Source organism: Rhododendron vialii, chromosome 7a (genome assembly GCF_030253575.1).
Source record: "Rhododendron vialii isolate Sample 1 chromosome 7a, ASM3025357v1".
Classification (NCBI taxonomy): domain Eukaryota; kingdom Viridiplantae; phylum Streptophyta; class Magnoliopsida; order Ericales; family Ericaceae; genus Rhododendron; species Rhododendron vialii.
Genome location: NC_080563.1, coordinates 25,974,365 through 25,995,303, shown reverse-complemented (window position 1 = coordinate 25,995,303; position 20,939 = coordinate 25,974,365). Strand labels below are relative to the sequence as shown.

At 37.1% G+C, this 20,939-nt stretch overlaps 1 protein-coding gene across 1 annotated transcript; it reads right to left on the bottom strand.

Annotated features, from left to right (window-relative positions):
* Positions 1 to 2,752: 2,752 nt before the first annotated feature.
* On the bottom strand, positions 2,753 to 17,262 carry LOC131333279 (uncharacterized). Its single transcript, XM_058367737.1, has 6 exons — positions 17,130 to 17,262; positions 16,128 to 16,195; positions 7,190 to 7,448; positions 6,819 to 6,906; positions 3,111 to 3,177; positions 2,753 to 3,009 (listed from the first exon to the last, which is right to left on the bottom strand). Exons 2-6 carry the CDS (start codon positions 16,164 to 16,166, stop codon positions 2,956 to 2,958), a joined length of 507 nt encoding a protein of 168 aa, XP_058223720.1. The 5' UTR covers positions 16,167 to 16,195; positions 17,130 to 17,262; the 3' UTR covers positions 2,753 to 2,955.
* Positions 17,263 to 20,939: the final 3,677 nt, after the last annotated feature.

Genomic DNA, 20,939 nt, shown 5'->3' with positions numbered 1-20,939 from the left:
TTCAAAGCAAAATGAAACAAAAACCAGTGACTGCACTAGAAGTACTACACCATACGATGTAATAGATCCAACGCACGGTGTTATGCTGATCCTCATTCGTTTGGCTTTAATTTGATAGTCTTGATCATATTCAATCATTGCTAGTTCTGCTAATATTTTTGAGAGATCTTGTAGGTGTGTTTCAGAATGGACCTTTTTTTAAAATCATGTCTTTTGTCGTCTAAATACTTCCAAAGAGGTTTTTAAGATCATTTTCAATGATCAAGTGCATCAAAAAGGATTTACAAACTCTTTTACAAAAAGTCAGTAGAAATAAAAGGACAAAGGCCTTCTGAATCCCTGGTTTGTTTTAAAGAATACAGAGCTGTTCTGAAATAAGCCAAAAGTTACACCATATAATATTTTGAGGAACAACGTACAATGTCGTCAGGAATATTGTGTGAGGTTTTCAGTAATAATAGTGATCTGTAAGTGAAAAGATACACCGCACGGTTTACCAAGAAAACCGTGCGAGGTACCTTGGTACACCATGCGGCGTTGCTATGATCAAAACAGATTATTGTTGTACTGTTATTTCATATCTGCACATCATTTACTTGTTATCTACTGGACAATAAGCCCCACGAGCACGCCAAAAGTGATATATTCAATCCCATGTCCCTTTTCCATATTTGTTTTCTAAAAGTTAAATCTTCCAAATAATATTAAAATTTTCTCCTTTAGAACATGCTAAGTAGAGACCGATTTTTACCGGGCGAATGGGGTGCTTTTTTTTCAACAAAACCTTCCGCATTCGTAACGTGGCTACCGAGCCCATAGTCTTGGCATTTTTGCTAGATCAAAAGCCTTCTTCTTCAAATCAAATCATCGGTTTCTCGGATCATCCATCTTTAAAAATTCAAGTGGCAACTCTCGAGCGCGCCGGTCGGGGAGCCCACAATCGTGCATCCAAAACCACCACAAAAATAAATTTCAATTTTAAGAATCAAAAAATACCCAACTGCATATTAGGCCATAGCTTAAACATTAAGAACACACAAAAACAAAAAGACAGACAAAAAAAGAAAGAAAGGAGAAATTGATGACTTACATCCCAGGATGAACCATATTGAACAACACCATGACCAAGGACAGGAATAACTGCAACTGTCTACAAACCAAACACAAGTTCAGTAACAGACCAGCAGAAAAGGGCATATAAGATAACATAAGAGTTAGAAGTTCTCATACTCTTATTCCAGTTGAAAATTTGTGGCACACATTTCAGTTTGAACCTAAGAGAAGCCACAAAACATGTCATATTAATTTTCACAGCACGTAAAAAACGAAAATACTTACGATTTGAAGAGTTCCAACAAAATTATAGTCTAGGGTTACAAAATCTAAGAGAATCTAACCGCGTAACTGCATCTTTCTTCGTGTGTGAGAATCTACGATTGAAAAATGATGTGTCTATCTTCGTTTTTGTCTTCATCTGAATTACAGAGAAGATCAACGAGAGAGAGAGAGAGAGAGAGAGAGAGAGAGAGAGAGAGAGAAGGATTTCTTTCTTTCTAATGGTTAGATTGAGAAGATATATAAAGCTTTTTCTTCTTGACAAAATAAGGAGGACCTAAAATATCTAAAATACCCCCAAGAAGCCTTTTTCTCTTTTTTGACTAAGCAAATGAGAACCTAAAATACCCTCAAAAAGCCTTTTTCTTCTTCACTAAGCAAAGGAGGACCTAAAATATCTAAAATAACCTCAACTCAAGACATCCGGAAAAAAATTGAAAGATGAATCCTACAAGGGTAATTTTGTCTTTTCACATGGTCGCTTGGCTTGGCACTCTTCTCCCTTATTATACAAGTGTCTTCTCCCTTATTATACAAGTGTATCGATACTAAGCAAATGTAGTTTCCAAAAATAAAATTAAACTTTCTCCTTAATTCTCTCTCATATATGGCATTCTCCTAGTAAAATCTATTTTCGTCTTTTTTCCCTACACTTTTCAAAATACCAAAAGTTAAATATAAAAAGTCAGAAAAAAACTTTCAAACTTCCTTTCATACTCAAAAATTCTCTCATTCAAACTTTTACATTTAATGTTAAATCATAAATAATGAGGGATAAATAACATAACAAGACTTTACCCGCAACTATAAATAAAACTTTTTTGAAGGGAGCTAAAATAACATTAAACATGACAGATTTTTTTTCCTTCCTCTCGTGCATAGCACGGATAGGATGCTTGTATATTATATATAGATGATCATCTCTTTCTCCGTATTTGGAGTATTAAAATCCATTCTCCCAAATGGAGAAGATTTCGAGGGTGTGTTGGAGAGGGTTTTTTTTTTTTTTTTTGGTTTTGATCGGCGTGTTGAAGAGGGTTGAGCCCCTAAAAAATGGGAGCATGGAGGTATAGGGTATGGACTGTCCAATCAACAGTCCTCTGAAATACTAACAGCCCATATGGAAAAAGATTATCCCAATTGTCTTTTTAATTAGTTGTTTAGAATTTTGTTAGACTTATTTTAAATATTTTGGGTTAACTATTCTTCTTGACACAATCTAAAAGGTAAAAATTTATTATCAAATGCGAAAAAATCGTTAAAGGTGAAAAAAAATTTAAAAGGTTTTTCTTTTCTAGTCTTCTTCATATTTACACTTTACGATTCAGTTGAGATGAATGATTGATTCTAATCAATTTGGAAATGTGTAAACTAACCACATCGTGATTCCAAAGGAGAGCATGGGAATCAAGCCTACTTAATGCGAAGCAAGAAGTAACACACTAATAAATCTCAGAAGTAAATTGACATTGAAATCTGAACACAATATGCACAATGAGCTCTAGAATACAGTCAATGGTTTCCACACTAAAGCAATCTATTTTTCTGTACCAAATCATACTAATGTTACAACTCTAAAGAACTACTCCAGTATTAAGATGTTATCATCGCTTTTCCAGCTCAATCGTACAACCCTTCTAGTTCCCAGATATCAGCAAGAAACTCTACCATTTCCTGCCATTGAATCGAATCAAGTTGTGATTGGCAACCTAGCTTGCACAAAAAATAATTACAGTGAAAAAGGCAAAAGTGCTGGATTACTGCAGAAAACTCACAGCGAGAGGTATCGGCTGAGGGAAAGGTTTGCTGGTCCCAAGTAAATTCTCATAACTTGCATTCCAACTGCAAAATATAACAGATATTTATAAAAATATGGAAGAGGATGTACCAAAGTAATGCAATGTCTGGAAATCATATCTTTCCCATGCAAGTCAAAAGGAAAAGCGTTCGGGTAGGATACAACAAAAATAAACTCAAACATAAGTAAGTTCAACAGTTACGGGGCAACTTTTGCAAGGAAAATGGCGTTACATAGCTTCAAAAATAGAGAAACTGTAACAACTCCGATTTTTAGAAAATAAAAATCTCGTTGCTTATTCAAATTTTTTAATTTCTCTTGGATGGCTTTATAATTTTCTCGTTGATTTCTAATTGGATTTGAGCCCTTTAAAATTCGTTTCTTGATTAAAAGCCCTATTTGGCAAATATAGTTAGCTTCTAACCAATTAGTTAGAGAAACCTATCTACCAATCCATTTAGTTACCTTTTAACCATTACCCATTGGACGATAAATGTTAGGAAAATCTTTATCCATTGGACAATAGAAAACCTAGATTTTCTACCAAAAATACTTACTAGATTTTGTTACAGTACCCATATATATAGTTATATATACATGCCTAAAAGGACATATAAGCATTATTTAAGTAGTTATTACTTCACCCCATTAACTATTGGTCAATAACTACTAGGGAAAATATTACCCATTGGATAATAGAGATCTTACCAACAAGTACTAGGGTTTATTAAATAAAACATTTTCTAGATTTCCCATGTAATGATATACTTATATATATATATGTGTGTGTGTGTGTGTGTGTGTGTGTGTGTGTGTGTACCTAGTAGATTTAATACCCTAGATTTTCTAAATACATAATCTAATTTTATAATAAGAACATGTGCCAATTTGGACTATTTTAATAAAGGATTTTGATCTTATAATTTTTTATTGGATATTGGGAAATCTACTTAGATTGCATGGCACACACACACACACACACACACACATGTATTATTACAAAGTACACATGTGTTTATTAGAATAGTTTAATAGAAAAATCTTGACTTGAAATCTAATAGATCACATAGTACCTATGTACTTTTATATATATATATATTGTACAAGAGAGAGAGAGAAGAGGGCCGAGAGAGAGAGGGAGAGAGAGAGAGAGATGGCCGAGAGAGAGAGGAGGGAGAGAGAGGAGAGAAAAAGAGAGGGAGATTTGGTTGTACCTTGACTTGATCTTCCATGATCTTTTTACATCCTTTCAATCTTGGGTTATATACTTCTCCAAGCAAGATCTACCTTCCATTTTCCTTATTAATCAATAAATCTTTGTACAACCCTACTTTCTTCCACAAAATCTTCCAAACCAACCCTAGAAGTACTATATACTTCTCCAAGCAAGATCTACCTTCCATTGTCCTTATTAATCAATAAATCTTTGTACAACCTTACTTTCTTCCACAAAATCTTCCAAACCAACCCTAGAAGTACAAAATCTAGCCATGCATGCCTAGAACTAGGAAGAAGATATACAAGTAACCCCATAACCTAACCCATCAAGCTTGACAAGTGAAAGAAATCAAAGATATAGAGAGAGAGAGAGAGAGATATTTCGGGTGGAGAGGGAGAGAGACAAGCCTTGGCCTATAAATAGCAAACCATTCCAAGCTTAAACTCACACCTTCACTCCTTGCTCCAACTTCTCTCAAGTAACCCCATAACCTAACCCATCAAACTTTCAATCAAGCTTGACAAGTGAAAGAAATCAAAGATATATATATAGAGAGAGAGAGAGAGAGAGAGATATTTCGGGTGGAGAGGGAGAGAGACAAGCCTTGGCCTATAAATAGCAAACTATTCCAAGCTTAAACTCACACCTTCATTCCTTGCTCCAACTTCTCTCTATAATTTCTAAGCTTCTTTTGTTCCAAAGTTCAAGTTTCTTGAGTTTTCTTGAAGTTCTTGAGAGCTACCACCAAACCACCTCCAAAAACCACCTCTAGATCTTTAAAATAGCCTAGTTTAGTTAGCAAAGTTGTTTCTAGGAAGAGAAAATCCATCTCTCTTCCTTTCGAAACAAACTGGAGTCGTTACGCCGCCAAACCAACGACCTATTATCAAAACCGACCAACCGCCAAGAAGTAAGGTAGAGTCCCTTGTCCACTAAACCCAAGTATAGTGTAGAACCGTATGTTGAAAATAGGATGTCTTTACTCTTTAGTTCAAAGTATAACATGAAATATTTTTAAGTAGATAAGGTTATCTATCGCTTGTAATGTTTAGAATGCATGATGATAGTTAACAAACTCATTTTGCTAATGGTGGTATGAACGTGTTGAATAATGAACTTTTACCTCAATAAACATGTGTTGTTTTGAACTTCCCACAAAAGAAACTTAAACATTGATAGAAGTATTTGTATTTTGATCTTTATGATAGTTATGAGTTTGCATACAAGAATTGCTTGTATTACTGGTGGTATAATATTGAGTTGGATGATCTTGTTAGTTTAGTTTCAAGATTTTAATGAATGCTTTATGATTTCGTATGTGAAAAGTCCTACCGTGGAGTCGATGCATGAAAAATGAGACACGGAAATCGAAAAAGTAGAAACATGACACCTAGGGTGTTGTTAATGTAAAGGAATGTTTTGAAAAGGGTGAAATATTTTGGAAACCGCAATGTAGCCGGACGTGGTAGCCCATTGTGTGGTGTGTGTTTTGTGTGCCAATGGGAATCCGAGACGGCGGAACCATTGTGAGGATACTCGGGAGACCGGAACGGCAGAACCGAGATTGCGTGTGTGGCTTGGTTATCCGCGGAGAGAAGCCAATGCAAAGTGTGCCAATGGGAACCCGGTGCGGCGGAACCATTGTGAGGATACTCGGAAGACCGGAACGGCGGAACCGAGGTTGGATGTGTTAAAAATGATTTTGGAAATGTTGATATGAATATGAAATGTGAAAAAATGGTGACACGGTCTACGAGGAGTTGCGTAGGAGAAACCCGGACAATCATGGACACCAACGCTAGTTTGGATAATGAATGTGGATGTGTCATTGTTAACCATTTTGTTGAATATGTATGAACTATGTAGAAATCATTGATTATATGTTCATATTGTTTGTAAGTTGCGGGTTAGAGGGTTTGGGTTACTCTATCGAGCCTTTAAAGCTCACGGTGTTACCTTTTGGTGACCCTGACATATTATATTGGTGGCGACGCCGGTATAATGTGTCAGACCTCATAGATGAACAGGGTGATCTATACACTTTGGAGGCCTTTGGAGCCGAAGAGCTAGCAAGGATGGAAGAAGAAGCGGAGTAGTAGATAGGAGCCCTAGTTCCCTCCTTTATTTGAATAAAAGTACTTTTGTAAGGATCATGATGTAATATTGAGCCAGACTCCATTTATTTTCAATGAAATTGTCTATTTAACGTTCCCTAAATTCGGGGCATTACAGGAACACCATAATTATGCTCTCCTTTCAAATACTAGCACACACAACGAACTGATCAATGCTAGGACAGCATAAAAATGAGAATAGCCCTCCCAAATCATGAGAGATAACAGAGCTTTGGCGCCTATAAATTGCCTTGCTCACAGAGAATAAAATTTTCGGGAAGTATAAATATGAAGACTATAATGAAAAAATTCTACTTCCCACACATAAAATCGAGACAGCAAATTAAGACACCTTAGTTTGGGTTCCCGAATTTGTGCACTGTTCTGGGAAGTCTTATTTGCGGTCCACTGCTGCCTTGTTTGATTCCAAAGAAGGAGACCTGACAGTAACAATGGTTCAAGTTTAGCAGACAAAATTGGCAAACAGGTAAAGAAGTCGAACGAGAAGGAAAAAATTCAGAACGAGATGCAAAGAAAGATAGCCGAGCTTCTAGTTTCAGGTTTTGGAAGCTGGAAGGAATATTAAAGAGAATACAAGGTGATGAGTCAAAACACAACTACTCAAATGAAACTCGAACAGGTATATGAGAAATGTAAGCAGCCATTCTGCAAGTAAAATACAACAGGAAACATTAAGTAATTTCGACAGTAATTTCGACTTGCCATGATTTACAAATTCAGTACGATTACTGGTGCTGCAAGCACTATTGTGGGGATCTAGGAGAGGATTTGATGTGCTCATTGAGGATACACTTCTCTGGGACTGAGCTGCACTATTGTCCATCTCACACGTGCTGGTGCTCCAAAAATCCTCTGAATAGCTTGGTTTATTTACTGACTTGCCTTGAATACCCAGTCCCTTGGATGGCTCATCCACGGTTGAAAGCGGGAGAGTAGCACAGCATCCAAGGCAACTTCTGCTCTGTTGCAAATCAGGTTCGCAACCATGAATATGATTAGTTCGCAACCATGAATATGATTAGCACCAACCAAGGATAATAGAATATAAAGTTATTACAAAATCTATCTGTTATAGCTCTGAATCTATGCTCACCCTCTCTCTCCAAGAAACACAAGCAAAAATGAAGTCAAAAGTTCCTTTTAGAAAGATAAATTGATAATCTCCCAATCAAAATATCTTCTGTCTGTACGCATGTTTTTGTTTTGGGAATTTCAAGCTCACACTTTTCGAAAATGTAATGTAAATAATAAGTCAGTGAAAGGCTTTCATAGACCCAGGAAAACAAGCACGAAAGATAGATCAGAAAAAGGCTCATCCATGGCAGTTGACAGCGGGAGAGTAGCACAGCATCCAAGGCAACTTTTGCTCTGTTGCAAATCAGGTTCGCAACCCTGAATACGATTAGCACCAAGGATAATAGTATATACAGTAATTACAAAATCTATCTGTTATAGCTCTGAATCTATGCTCACCCTCTCTCTCCAAGAAACATAAGCGAAAATGAAGTCAAAAGGACAAAACAAGGATGGATTTGTATTTTGAACTGACTTGTAAAATATGTATAGTAATTCAGTGTTCACCTACAGTTGAAATAAATCTCTACTATACAAAATTGTACCCACAAGTGTTCATTTTTAAGTCAACTAACTTTTCTTCAATTGCTGAAAAGTCAAACATTTATTTGTATTTGTCAGTTTGTTTGCTAGATTACGACCATTATTAGTGTTTTTTGTGACGAGTAACCCATCCATGGCAGGGCTACCCTAGACAGACTCATGCAGGGTAAACCTCAGAGGTAACCACACAAACCACATGTAGGGTAAGCCAAGACGGTGCCAACAGAAGCCAAACTCAAGACCTCCACATTTACCATCGATCTCAGCGACAACCTTAAACTGGTTGCTTTTACCGTGATGGGTTAAGAAAAGAATAGTTTGATCTTGATATTAACCGTAAATTGACCACAACACGTTATCCATGTGTATTTGTGAGTTTCTGAATTCACAGCTGTAAATAATCAGGGTAAAGAGTAACCCCCATCCTCCATCATTCCATCTTCATGTTTGAACTACTTTACTATTCCATTTCTAATGCTCACAGGGTAGAACCGGGAAGAGAATTAGAATCGAACAGGGAACACAACAAGAATCGCTGGTTTTACCATTCAGTTCTAGTTAGGTTCCACATGCATAAAGGTCGGGTTAGGTACTTATTCTTTAGAACTATTAGGAATGGTTTGACCATTAGATGTTGCAAAACATAGAAATGCACATATGGTCATTTGGTTCACTAGCTACGTTCATGCCTAGATACACACATCCAAATATCCACACACATCTATGAAAAATAGAAAGGATCGACAATAGTTCAATGAAATAGCCGATCAAAAAAATTACTATAAGCAAATAAAAGAAAAATATAGAAACTTCTAGTAATAGAACAGAGGCAGAATAAACTCTGGAATTTACTGTAATGATTACAAAGGAAAAGGGGAGAGAAAAGAAAAGAAAGTAGTCCTGGCCTCCAAGTGTTCTACACTAGGTTTTTTTTGTCTTTCCTTCTTTTTTATTGACAAGTAATAAAATTTTATAGAAGAAGCATCAAGGGGATGCCACCAATGTACAAAAAGCAAGGAATAAAAAGGAAAGGTTCAAAAACTAAAAACCCCTATAAACCCCTTTATACGCCAAAAACATCTAAGATGTCAGAATTCACTCAACGAAGGATTACACTCCCTCGACTCCTAACTAAACAAAGTAGAAATTAAACGACTCTTCAAATTGAACAAAGGCCTAATCTCCCCATCAAAATATCTATGGTTCCTCTTTCTCTAGATTAACCACATCAAGCACAGCGGGATCATAATCCATAGCTTCCGTCTTCTTCTACCCATTCTAGCCCCATATCATTTTTTAATAAGCTTCGTCACCATAGCAAGGAAAACCCACAACATACACCACGAAACAAGAACTGTATTCCAAAGTTCCTTAGCAACCAGACAATGAATAAACAAATGTGCCATGGACTCTTCATCTCTCAAGCACATACAACACCGATTCACCATAAATATCCGACAAACAAGATTATCTATGGTGAGAATCTTATCCTTAGCTGCACACCAAGCAAAAAAAGAAACCTTGGTTGGCGCACCGTGCACAAGTACCCCAAATGGCACTCCAAGGAAAGGAAGTGTTTCGTTCTCTAGCCAAAACAAGGAAATATCATTCCACCTCAAAAGACCGATTACCTGCCAGGATCCACCTCAATTAATCTTCCCCTCTCCCCCACCTCCCTCACCTCATAAAGCTTTCCAAGGAGATCTAAAAACTCATCCAACCCCCAATAATATTGAAGGGTAAGCATCTCCCAACCTAACATTTCCAAACCAAATATACTCCATTACTCCCAATACTTCACCCTCCTCCATGTCCCCCACCTTCATACTAATATGTCTAGAAAAGACACCCCATCATCTCCTAATACCCTTCCAAAGACCCCTCCCATGCGACAATTGCATTTCTAGTGAAGACCACCCACCCCAACAATCCCCATGCCTAGCACACACCACTTCCCTCCACCATCTATCCCAGGCAAATCTCCATAACCATTTCCCTAATAAGCTTTGATTGAAAAGAACAAGCTTTCTCACTCCTAAACCCCCATCACAAATTGGAGTGCAAACTGTATCCCAATCCACAAGATGGAACTTAAACTCCTCTCATATATACCACCCCAAACGAAATGTCCCCACAGCTTCTCTTACATTTTCTGAATTTTCAGCTTCAAATCCGAAATGCGACGTGTCCTCGATTAGGTGGAGTCATACAGAGCAGTTTCCATTTGCAAAGCTGTTTGAATGTGGTCAACAAGTGCACAAGCCCTTCAACTATTTTGTCTTCGAAAGACATCATGATATGAAAGCCATCAAAATCACATTTCAACGATCTCATTGTATTTAATGCTTTGAAGGAATCCTAACAATCTACTTCAGTTGCATGATCCATGATCTCATTGTCGAGATCTTCATCTATCTTGTGCTTCACCAGCTAAGCATATAAATTGGTTGTTGCCTGGTTCGATTTCTGACTGGGGTTGTGTGCTTCACCAGCTAAGCATATAAATTGGTTGTTGCCTGGTTCGATTTCTGACTGGGGTTGTGATGCCATCAATAAATCACTTTTGGTATCAACCTTGCTTGACGTAAACAACATTGAATTGCTCTTGATTACCTCCTTTAGCTTGACTACGATTACTTCATGTGTTGAAATGGGGACTTGATCCCTCCAAAGCAAAGATCATTGCAGCTGAATGGCCAAAATTTTAATTATTGACACTATATATAGTTTCGGCATTTTAGATTTTACTATCGGAAATATTCAGAATCCAATCAAGAAACATTCTTAGTTTTTCAGTATAAATCAAAAGATTTTAAAGCTTAAGGTTTCCGAAATTGGTGGGAAAATTTTGGATTGGTAATAAATTTACCACAACCTCTTGTTACACCATTTCCACTATGGTATGACTATCATCCTAAGGTAAAACTATAGGTAATCCACCCGAAGAACGAAATAATTTATGGTATGCCAAGAAACTCCGTATTTCATGGATTTGGAAGTGGGATCTCCATTTCTGTTATGATGATATAAAACTACCCATTGGTCAGAGGGTTTTTTTTTTTTTCAAAAAAAAGGTGGGTTAAGTGCGATCCAGTGAAAAGCCTGAATTTATTGATGAAACTAATCCTACGTTTCTTCTTGCAAGTAACATCAACAGTTGGTTTCTTCCAATACTTCTTTGCCAATGAAGCTACCCAGCAGCTTCAAGACAGGTGAAACCTCAATATGGGTTGTCTCAAGAAGAGCCATAAATTAAGCTAATGAAAACAATTAAGGACCAATCCTTTTCTATTACCTCCTCATCCAAAGCCAATGCGATAAGGGTTGTATTTATGACATCACTACCGCAGTTCCAACCCGTCTAATACTCCAATCAACAACTCATTTGCATGCCTAGCGAGTGAAGCCCAAGATCCGGATGAAGATCTCAACAATTAGGTCATGAATGCCGCAACCGAAGTAGGTTATATACATAACCTCATAGCTATAAGGATGGAGAAAGCCAAAAATGCCAAGGAAATGAAAGAATTGAAATGTGCTTTCGGTGGCCAAAATAGGATGTCTGTCAAAGACTATAATCAAAGTGATTTGTCCGTTTGTTGTCCACTTTCAAAAAGCAGTATGATTAAAGTTCTTGCAAAAGGAAGATGTTCTGGACAACTCCACCCTATGAAGCACAGGTACTCCGAAAATGTTGCCGTACGCACACCGGGTACGGCGTCGGTGCGGAAAAATTGTACTGGGTACTTTTGGTATCTTTGGGTGCTGCAAGGGTACTCCGTCGGTACGCCTTGGGTTCTTCACGGGTACGTTTTAGCCCAAAATGAATTTTTTTTCAAAATTCTGGGATTTTTAGTAAATAATTACTCCCTCCGTCCCAATTTGTTGCGCCTATTTTGACTTTCACTTAATTTAAGAAAATATCATAATCACATTGACTTTGGGTCAATTTTACCATTTTACTCCATTTTCCTTTCAAATCAAGTTCATAATTTGGATTTGGGAGGGAGAAATGAGGGGTAAAATGGTAATATAGACATCCAAAATTGGAAAGTTTTGGAACAAGCACATTATTTTAGGAATCCCAAAAAGGAATAAAGGCACAACTTTGTTGTGCCAGAGGGAGTATATATGTTGGGCTTATTGTGTAATTTGTCCTTTAAATACACAAAAAGCTCAAGCCAAGCACAGTGACGACTGACGACATCGATGATCTAGGTCTCCAAATCGTAAGTGTCTCTCTCTCTCTCTCTCTCTCTCTCTGTATATATGCATGTGTATATGTCTCTATGTATCTGAATGCTAGTTATCTATGTTGCTTTTTTGGGTAAAATGGTTTTATATTTCATTGCATATATATATATACACATACATGAGTCCCCTTCTTATAAGGACCTCTTTATTTTAATAAAATGTGGACCTCCCTTTCCCGATCGAATTTCGATGATCCGAGCCGCTCAATGTGTTCAGAACGTGATTTTAAGGGTACCCGCGAGGAATTAGCAAAAAAAAAGACCGGGAAGAGCTTCATTCGAGCAGTTTTTTGTTTGTTTTTTATCGAACGGTTCAAATAAAAACTGCTCAAATCAAGCCCTTCTCGGTCATTTTTTTTGCCGATTTCTCACGGGTACCCTTAAAATCACATTCTGAACACATTGAGCGGCCCGGATCATCGAAATCCGATCGGGAAAGGCAAGAAATGGGGAGGTCCGCATATAAGGTCCTCATTTTAAGGTCCTTACCTGAAGATATATAGAGAGAGAGAGAGAGTTCTTTTCAGGTCCGGACCGCCTTACGGTCCGGACCTTGCATTTTCCGATCGAATTTCGATGATCCGAGCCGCTCAAAGTGATCAAAACGTGATTTTAAGGGTACCCGAAAGAAATCAGCAAAAAAAATGATCGGCAAGGGCTTGATCCGAACAGTTTTTTATAGAACAATTCAGTAAAAAACTACTCGGATCAAGCCCTTCCCGATCATTTTTTTTGACGCTTAGGGTTTTCTAGGGAAGGGGCGGCTCCTCCCCCTCTCTCTCTCTCTCTCTACTTCAGATCTATCCCCTCTGATTTCAGCGAGCTCCAACATCAACGGAGCCGATCGTCGTCAGAGAAGTCCGCCTATGTGCTCCTTTGTCCGATCTTCCTCGGCGTGTGCTCTTCTTTCCGATCGTCCGACAGTTCCATCGACGTTATCAGGCCGGCCCAGTTCTTGTCGTTGCATAAGTTCGCGCCCAGACAAGGGCGTAGTCTCTTGGGACGGAGGTAGTAGTTGGTGGTGCTATACGATGGGGTGTGGCTGCTGTGGTGATCAAGATTCTGTTTTGTGGTCTTTGTTATGTCTCGGCCGCCCTTTTGGCAGCGATGGAGGCTGCAGTGATGGTCTTAGTGATGGTCTTGATCTGCGTTTTTGGGAGGCTAAACTTACGGGTGTGGATCTGTTGTTTGCTCGCAAGTTTTGCTTTAGTTTTTTTTTTTTTTTTGTTGGTTTTCTTCCCCTACGTGGGACTTTTTCTCACTCCATGTGGGTGTTTTTGTGGTGGGGTTTCGATGTCGTCTTGATGGCTTTTCGTGGTCGGAGAAGAGTCTTATCTGTGTGAGGTCCAGTCTTCAATAATAGTTTGTGAGTGGCTACCCATTTTCGATGTATGGTATTCGTATCAATGAAAGCACTTTCAAACTTTGACCCCAAAAAAAAATATTAGGAGGCAGAGTATATTTTAAGACTTTCTTTTCCCTCCTCTTCTTTTTTCATTTGCACTTTTTGCGGTATGTCCGAAGCGTATATGTAGACAAGATTAAGAAACCAGTGCATACCACTAGAGCTTCTATAAGGTTTGGTTATACTAGGTTTCTAAGATTAAGCAAGGTAGAAGAAGACATGTGGAGGGGTTTTCAGACAGAAACAGGCGAGATTTGATTTGGTTTTAAAAAGTAAAAGTTGCTGTCAATTTGGAAAAGCCTATTTGAGGGCCTTCGGTTTGAGTAATTTAGTACTTCAATGTTTATGATGAATGCCAATAGATCGGTAAGAGGTTAGGTTGATTTAGGTAACACATTTATACATCCAATGACCCCTAAAATAGCATTTTCCAAAGTTAACACGCAAAATTTCCACATATCTTCTCAAATAGTGACTTTCTATACGAAAGAAACACCAGATACATCTGGTAGTGTTAGATTTCTCCTATTTTCACAAGGACAATACTACCCACAAATACGCATTTTGGTATGCCTTTACTAATTTTAATGTTTTTGATGATCAATGTTTAGTATTCTAGACCAACTAAAAACATATAAAGACCCAACAATGTTACCTAGCACACAAGACAATTGACAACCCATGGGAGATCACTAAAGCCCGCATCCAAATTGCAAAATTACCTACAAAACTCAACTCCTTAACCTTAACAAAACAGAAACAAATAAGTCCACATTTAAATTGCCAGGAACAAGCAAATAAAATATATGTTGCACAACATGAAATTCCACATTTTCCTTTCCTTTCTTCAACCTCGGCATTTACATCCCTCCCCAAAGAATGTAAATTCAAGTATTTAGGATAGTGAATCGGTCCCATCTATTAACGAAAGATAACCGGTACCATTATTCAGATTTTAGGTACAAGTCGATGCAGCTAGAAACTCAAAGCTTCGATAAATAAGATCATAGCAGAATACATGCAAAATAAACCTTATCTACATAGTAGTCTTTGATCTTGGCTATAAATGCAACTGAGAAAATTATACATTATAATCTGGTCGCAACACCAAACAACCAATTTCTCTCATTGTTATAATACCCCAAGTTATATTCAGCCATCTCAGTTGATCTTTCGACATATGTCAACTTATAAAAAATCATTTAAATATATATACATTTATACGTTAAGATGGAACACCTACAAAAACTTCCAAGAACCAAAGCTTTTGCACGTCACTCATTCCCAAAATACATAAATACATCAATACATATATATGTGTATGTATATGTGTGTGTGTGTATTAGTTCCCTTCTACTAAGGGATCACTCATTTTGTTAAAAGGTGGATTTTCCATTTTCAGGTCATATTATGATGATCCAAACTGTTCAACTTGTTTAGAATATGTTTCTAAGGATACCCGCAAGAAATCAGCTCAAAATATGACTGGGAAGTGCTAGATCCAAACAGTTTTTTATAATCAAGCACTTCTCGGTTATATTTTATGCTTATTTCTCACAGGTACCCTTAAAAACATGTTTTAAACAAGTTGAACAGTCCTCATTTTAAGGTCCTTATTAGAAGCTCAATGTATATAAATACACACACACACACACACACACACACACACACACACACACATATATATATATATATAATATGCACAGGACTTCTAGTGAGGGATCCCGCACGCTTTTTGCGTGCAGACTTCTAATCTCGGTCATCGGATCTCTAGTCCGCTTCCTATGAGGGATCCGACAGCCGAGAATGGAAGCCTGCACGCTCATAGGAAGCAGACTATGTGTGTGTGTGTGTGTGTGTGTGTGTGTGTGTGTGTGGTTCTCTACATTTAAATAAATAACTTCCAAATGATTATGTTATGTCCAGCCATCTAACTGTTATAACATGAAAACAGAAAACTACGATTATGTCCTTACAGCCAGAGATAAACATTTCCTGCAGACTTGTAATTAGTAATTACAACATAATTGGCTCTGATAGTTTGATGGGAAAATCAAATATTTCCAGTAAATACTTCATTGTTTCAAAGATGGCCTTGCAGGAAAAGCAGCCCCCAAAAAGGTTATCACGTTTGTCATTGTGAAACCAAAACTGAATTTTTTTTCATTAATAGATTCCATGCAGTACGACCATTATCATGCCTCTTCAGTTAGCTATATATGAACATATTTCTTCACAGAAGTTTCAAAATTAACACAAAACATATGCATTTCCCATCCAAGCAAACAGAGCCCTGGTGATTTTTCTAAAATCGAAACGTAGAAGGGGGAAGAAAGAGTCCTGAATGAAGACATGAGTCCCTTACGCAACAAAGAGTCCTGAATTTATCCTTCAACTTTCCCATAAGAGTAGAGCAATAATGTCCACAGAAACCTAGAAACGAACAACAAGGCTTTTTTCTCGAGGCAGGTATCAACCTAAATTGACAAACAATACCTACTTTTCATAGCTCGTAAGGTCGACATTGATGCAGAACAAAAGAATAAGCTTTCGAATATGCTATCCAATAGTTTAGGACATGAAGTAACCGATAGGAAACATAAAGGGAGATACCCGGAAGGCAGGAAACACATTTCTCATCATTCACTCTTGCCCTCACTTAGGCTATAAGCAAAGACAGAGATTCCATAACAGGAAAAAGGCAAAACATAAAGAAGTGTACTGTATCTTAATGCCTATTGAGAATATAAATAATAAAGTTGCTTCTTTCTCAACATAAAGGGAGATACCCGGAAGGCAGGAAACACATTTCTCATCATTCACTCTTGCCCTCACTTAGGCTATAAGCAAAGACAGAGATTCCATAACAGGAAAAAGGCAAAACATAGAGAAGTGTACTCTATCTTAATACCTATTGAGAATATAAATAATAAAGTTGCACCTTTCTCTAACAGCTTAAAATTAAAATTTTAGATGAGTTGATGGTTTAATAATCTAATACGGTATCAGAGCAGGCAATAGATCTTGTGTTCGAACCTCACTGTCTATCTAATGCTTAGGGAGGAGAGCATGGCTACCCATGAGGGAGTGTGTTGAGAATATAAATAATAAAATTGTCCCCACCTCTAACACCTTAAGTTTTTAGATGAATTGATGGTTAATAATCTAATACCAAGGAAATTGGGTGGAAAAGGAAAAAATGAAAAGTGTATTCAGAAACAAGTTTCAATTCCTCTGTATGTTATTTATTCCTCAAAAAAAAAAAGGAAAAATAATCTAAAAATAACAGTGTCAATGGATCGCTACGAGTGAATTCAGTAAAGTATATGATTATGTATAATGCATACATACATACATACATACATACCCCATACAGGAGAAGATGTGGCCGATCCAAGAGGGAAATAACTGACAGAGTTGCATTTAATTTGATCACCGAAAACAAAGCAAATCGTCAAAGAAGAGATCTCGATTCCCACACTTCCAATCGAGGAACAAGATAGATCAATAACCTGCAAATATCAGTAGATTCAGTACGTAAGAAACCGTACGACGATTTCCGTAAGATCCATCCCATGATGATTGGAAGGAAAATTAAGACAAAAGAAACCAAATATACTCCAAATAAGCTCGAGGGATAAGATGTCATTTTCTAGGTTAAAATTCTTTATCAAAATCACGGAAAGGTCGAGAATTCCTTTCCAAAAAATTACAAATCCCTGAGGTCTTCCTATTTTGGTACGCTTATTATAGTCCAGCAAAAAAATATCTATAATCTTCACTTCAGGTTCCGGGAAGATAAAAAGACTCGTCTTTAATCTTCAATTTATGCTCGGAAAGACGGGCCTGCCAATTTCTGAACAATCAAACAAGTTGCACAGAGGGGGGCGGGGGTAGAGGGGAAAGAGAAAGGAGACCTGTGAAAGGGCATGTTTAGCGCTGTTCTTTTCTCTGGCGGGCTGTCACAAATAACCGAAAAGGGTTTTGCTGTGTTTCTGTTCAGCTCCTCTAGTGCTACTACAACCACTCGAAGACGGTGGAGAGAGAAACTGGAAAAAAAATGGGCGCTGCTATTCGCAGTCCTTAATTTTTTTCATAGTCCGTTAAAAATTTTTAATTATACTCAACAGTTAATTACCGAAATTGAGATATATTTTCAGCATCCAATTACCGAAATATAATATTTTTTACAACAGCTATTTACCGAAAATGTATGTTCAGCAGTTGTTTACCGAAAGTTGAACATATTTTCGACATGTAGTTGCCGAAATATAATCTTGTTTTCAACAGCAATTTACCGAAATGTTATTTATGATTTTCAACAACCATTTACCGAAATGTAGTAGGCTATGGGAGAAAATAAAGAGTTGCGAATAGCGGCGCCCAAAAAGATGGGGAGAGTAAATAATACTCCTATTGGGCAAATTTCACTAACCTCCCTTGAAGTTTCTGACAAGTGCAAAAACCACTCCTGGAGTTTCTAAAATATCACTGCCTTCCCTTACTTTTTAAAATATTGTCAAGATTCCCTCTTATTGTCTAATTGGCTAAAAACTTAATAAACAAGCTTGAACACCGTAAAGCTCGACTCGGCTCGATTCGTTTGCAGCCCTACCCTCAACAAACAACCTTTTCATTACATTCAAAGTTATCCACGATCCTAACTCATTTTCCTTTTGTAAAAAATCATTCAGCCTAATGGGACCAACAAAGTTAATGCAACATGATAAATTAAATATGAGGCTATTCAAGAAATTTTTATGTTTTAAATTTAAATCTAAGTTTATTTATTTCTTGGTTTCTGAAAATTAACATTGCTAAAAAAATATTTATATTTAATTTTAAATGAGAAATGATGTCCAAAAATATTATACACAAAATAGAGCCCCTAATTGATATAAGGCCTAGGCAAATACTTAATTTTTTGCCCTCAAGTCGCCACTCAGAATTTGGATTGTTATTTATGTGTTATGGTGCACGTAGCTCATTCTCCCCAACCTTTTTTCGTATCTGTAACGCCCCGATTTTTGGAAATAAAATCGAAGGCACTAAATATTAATTTTTAAAAATTCTTTAATTTAAATTCAAAATTCAAAACGGATAATTCATCCTAAAGATTCATCTAATACAAACAATAGTAGAAATACTGAAATTAATTTTTGTAGTAATAAACTAAACAAAATAATCGAGCCATCTTCTAGGTTTGATATGGATCCCAAGCATATTCTGGCTCGACTCCCACCTCTGGATTCTCCTCTGCATAGAATTGTTCACTTTCGGGATTCTGTGTCTCTTCCTGATTTTCTGCAAAATCTGGCACGGAAGCCAGGCAATCCGTACCTGAGTGAAAGAGTTCACCCCGTAGTATAATCCAACCCAACTACCCCCTTACTTTCCAGTTAGCAAGCAGCAGGATAATAGTAGTGCGAAAAAGTAAGACAGAGTTTGTTCCACATAAACCAGTTTATTACTATCCATTAACTTGACGTGTAATCTAAGATCTCCTCCGTGGGATCTTTCCTCCCCCCAACCGCTAGCCATGCTCGGTCCCATGAGGTCACTTCCCTTTGCTGTCGCAGGTACACCTAAGTTATATACCGAGTGTGCACCCCAATAACTAAAACAAGGGGAAAGCTTATCATGCCTGAATCACAACTAGGGTTCGCCTATCTTATATACCACTTCACCATCATCACTGGACACACGCCAGTTTATCAGTTCATCACTGGACACACGCCAGTTTCAATCTCATCACAAATCTCAACATCACGCCTGCAAACAATCTAGAAATAAAACTTTTCAATTCATCCATTACTTAGCACCGTCTAAGTGAATTCTATTCGCATACCACCCCATGTCTCTAGGGTCCAATCTAGCACTCAAATCAAGTATCGATGCAATATACAACAATTCAATAATAATTAAAACAATTAATAAACAATGTAATCATGCAACTTATTATGATTGGGCCGTTGCCCTTAATCTTGTATAATCACAATGTCAATAATAAAGTAAGAGTTTTAAAAGAAATTAAAAGGAAAATTTTCTGGGCTCTTATTAATTAATTCTAAGATAATAGATTAATTAAAAATTAATAAAATACATTAATTAGATAAAAATATTGAAATATTTATCATGACCTAAATAAGAGTCTTAAAGGTCCTACGCAACCAGTGGAGTGTCAAAAGTTGGGTTCGGAGGGTCACGGGATTAATTTAAATAAAGACACTTAATAAAGTGGCCGAAAGTGAAGTAAATAGATAATAAATAATTTTACAAATTGAAATATGTTACGGTTAACAAAATTTCATCTTCAGAATATAAAGAGTCTAAATAAAATTATTCAGGCATTTATAATAAGGTTTATAAGGTCGTAAAGAATTTTTGATTGAAAACGCTATAGAAATAACAATAAATAGTAAATTAAATAAAAAAATATTAATTTAACAAAATATCATCTTTGAGATGCAAGAAGTCTAGGAAAAATTAGTTTGGGTGTTAAAACGTTGTTTGGAAGGTCGCAAAGATTTTTCGTTTGTAAACTTTGATAGATAACTAATAAATAATTTAAGAAATAGATAATTAAAAAAAATGATCTTAACAAGTTTCGATCTTTGAGGTGTGAAAAGTCTAGGAAAAATAGTTCGGGGGTCAAAAACGATGTTCGGAAGGTCGAAAAGTCGTTTCGAACCAAAACAAAACCTGCCGCAAGGTTTGACCGAGTCAACCTTGCGGCTAAGCAGCGAACCGCAAACTCGAGCCTGGTTCTTGCGGCCCGAAGGTTGTGTCCTCAAGGTCGCGTCCAGATTCCGTTTTTTTTGTCTTTTCGTCATGGTTTCGATGCATGGGTTCGTTCGGGCTATTGGGTTACGCATAAAAACACTTAATAAACGTAAAGGAGAGTTTGGAATGGATTATAATACCTTGGTTTGGATCGAATTGATTTTAAAACGAATCTCAAGTTTTTGGAGAAGACAACTTCGGTTTTGGCGATCGGGGGACCTTGGGCTCGAATTGAATGATGCTTGGGGATGCTTGGGGTTGAGGGAAGTGATTGGAATGATCAATTCGGGTCTTGGTTGGTTGGGGCTATGAAATCCACTTTTCTCTCTCTTTCCTTCTCTCTCTAAAACTCCATGGATTGGAGCTTCGTTTTCTCCGAATTCTCTCTCTCTTC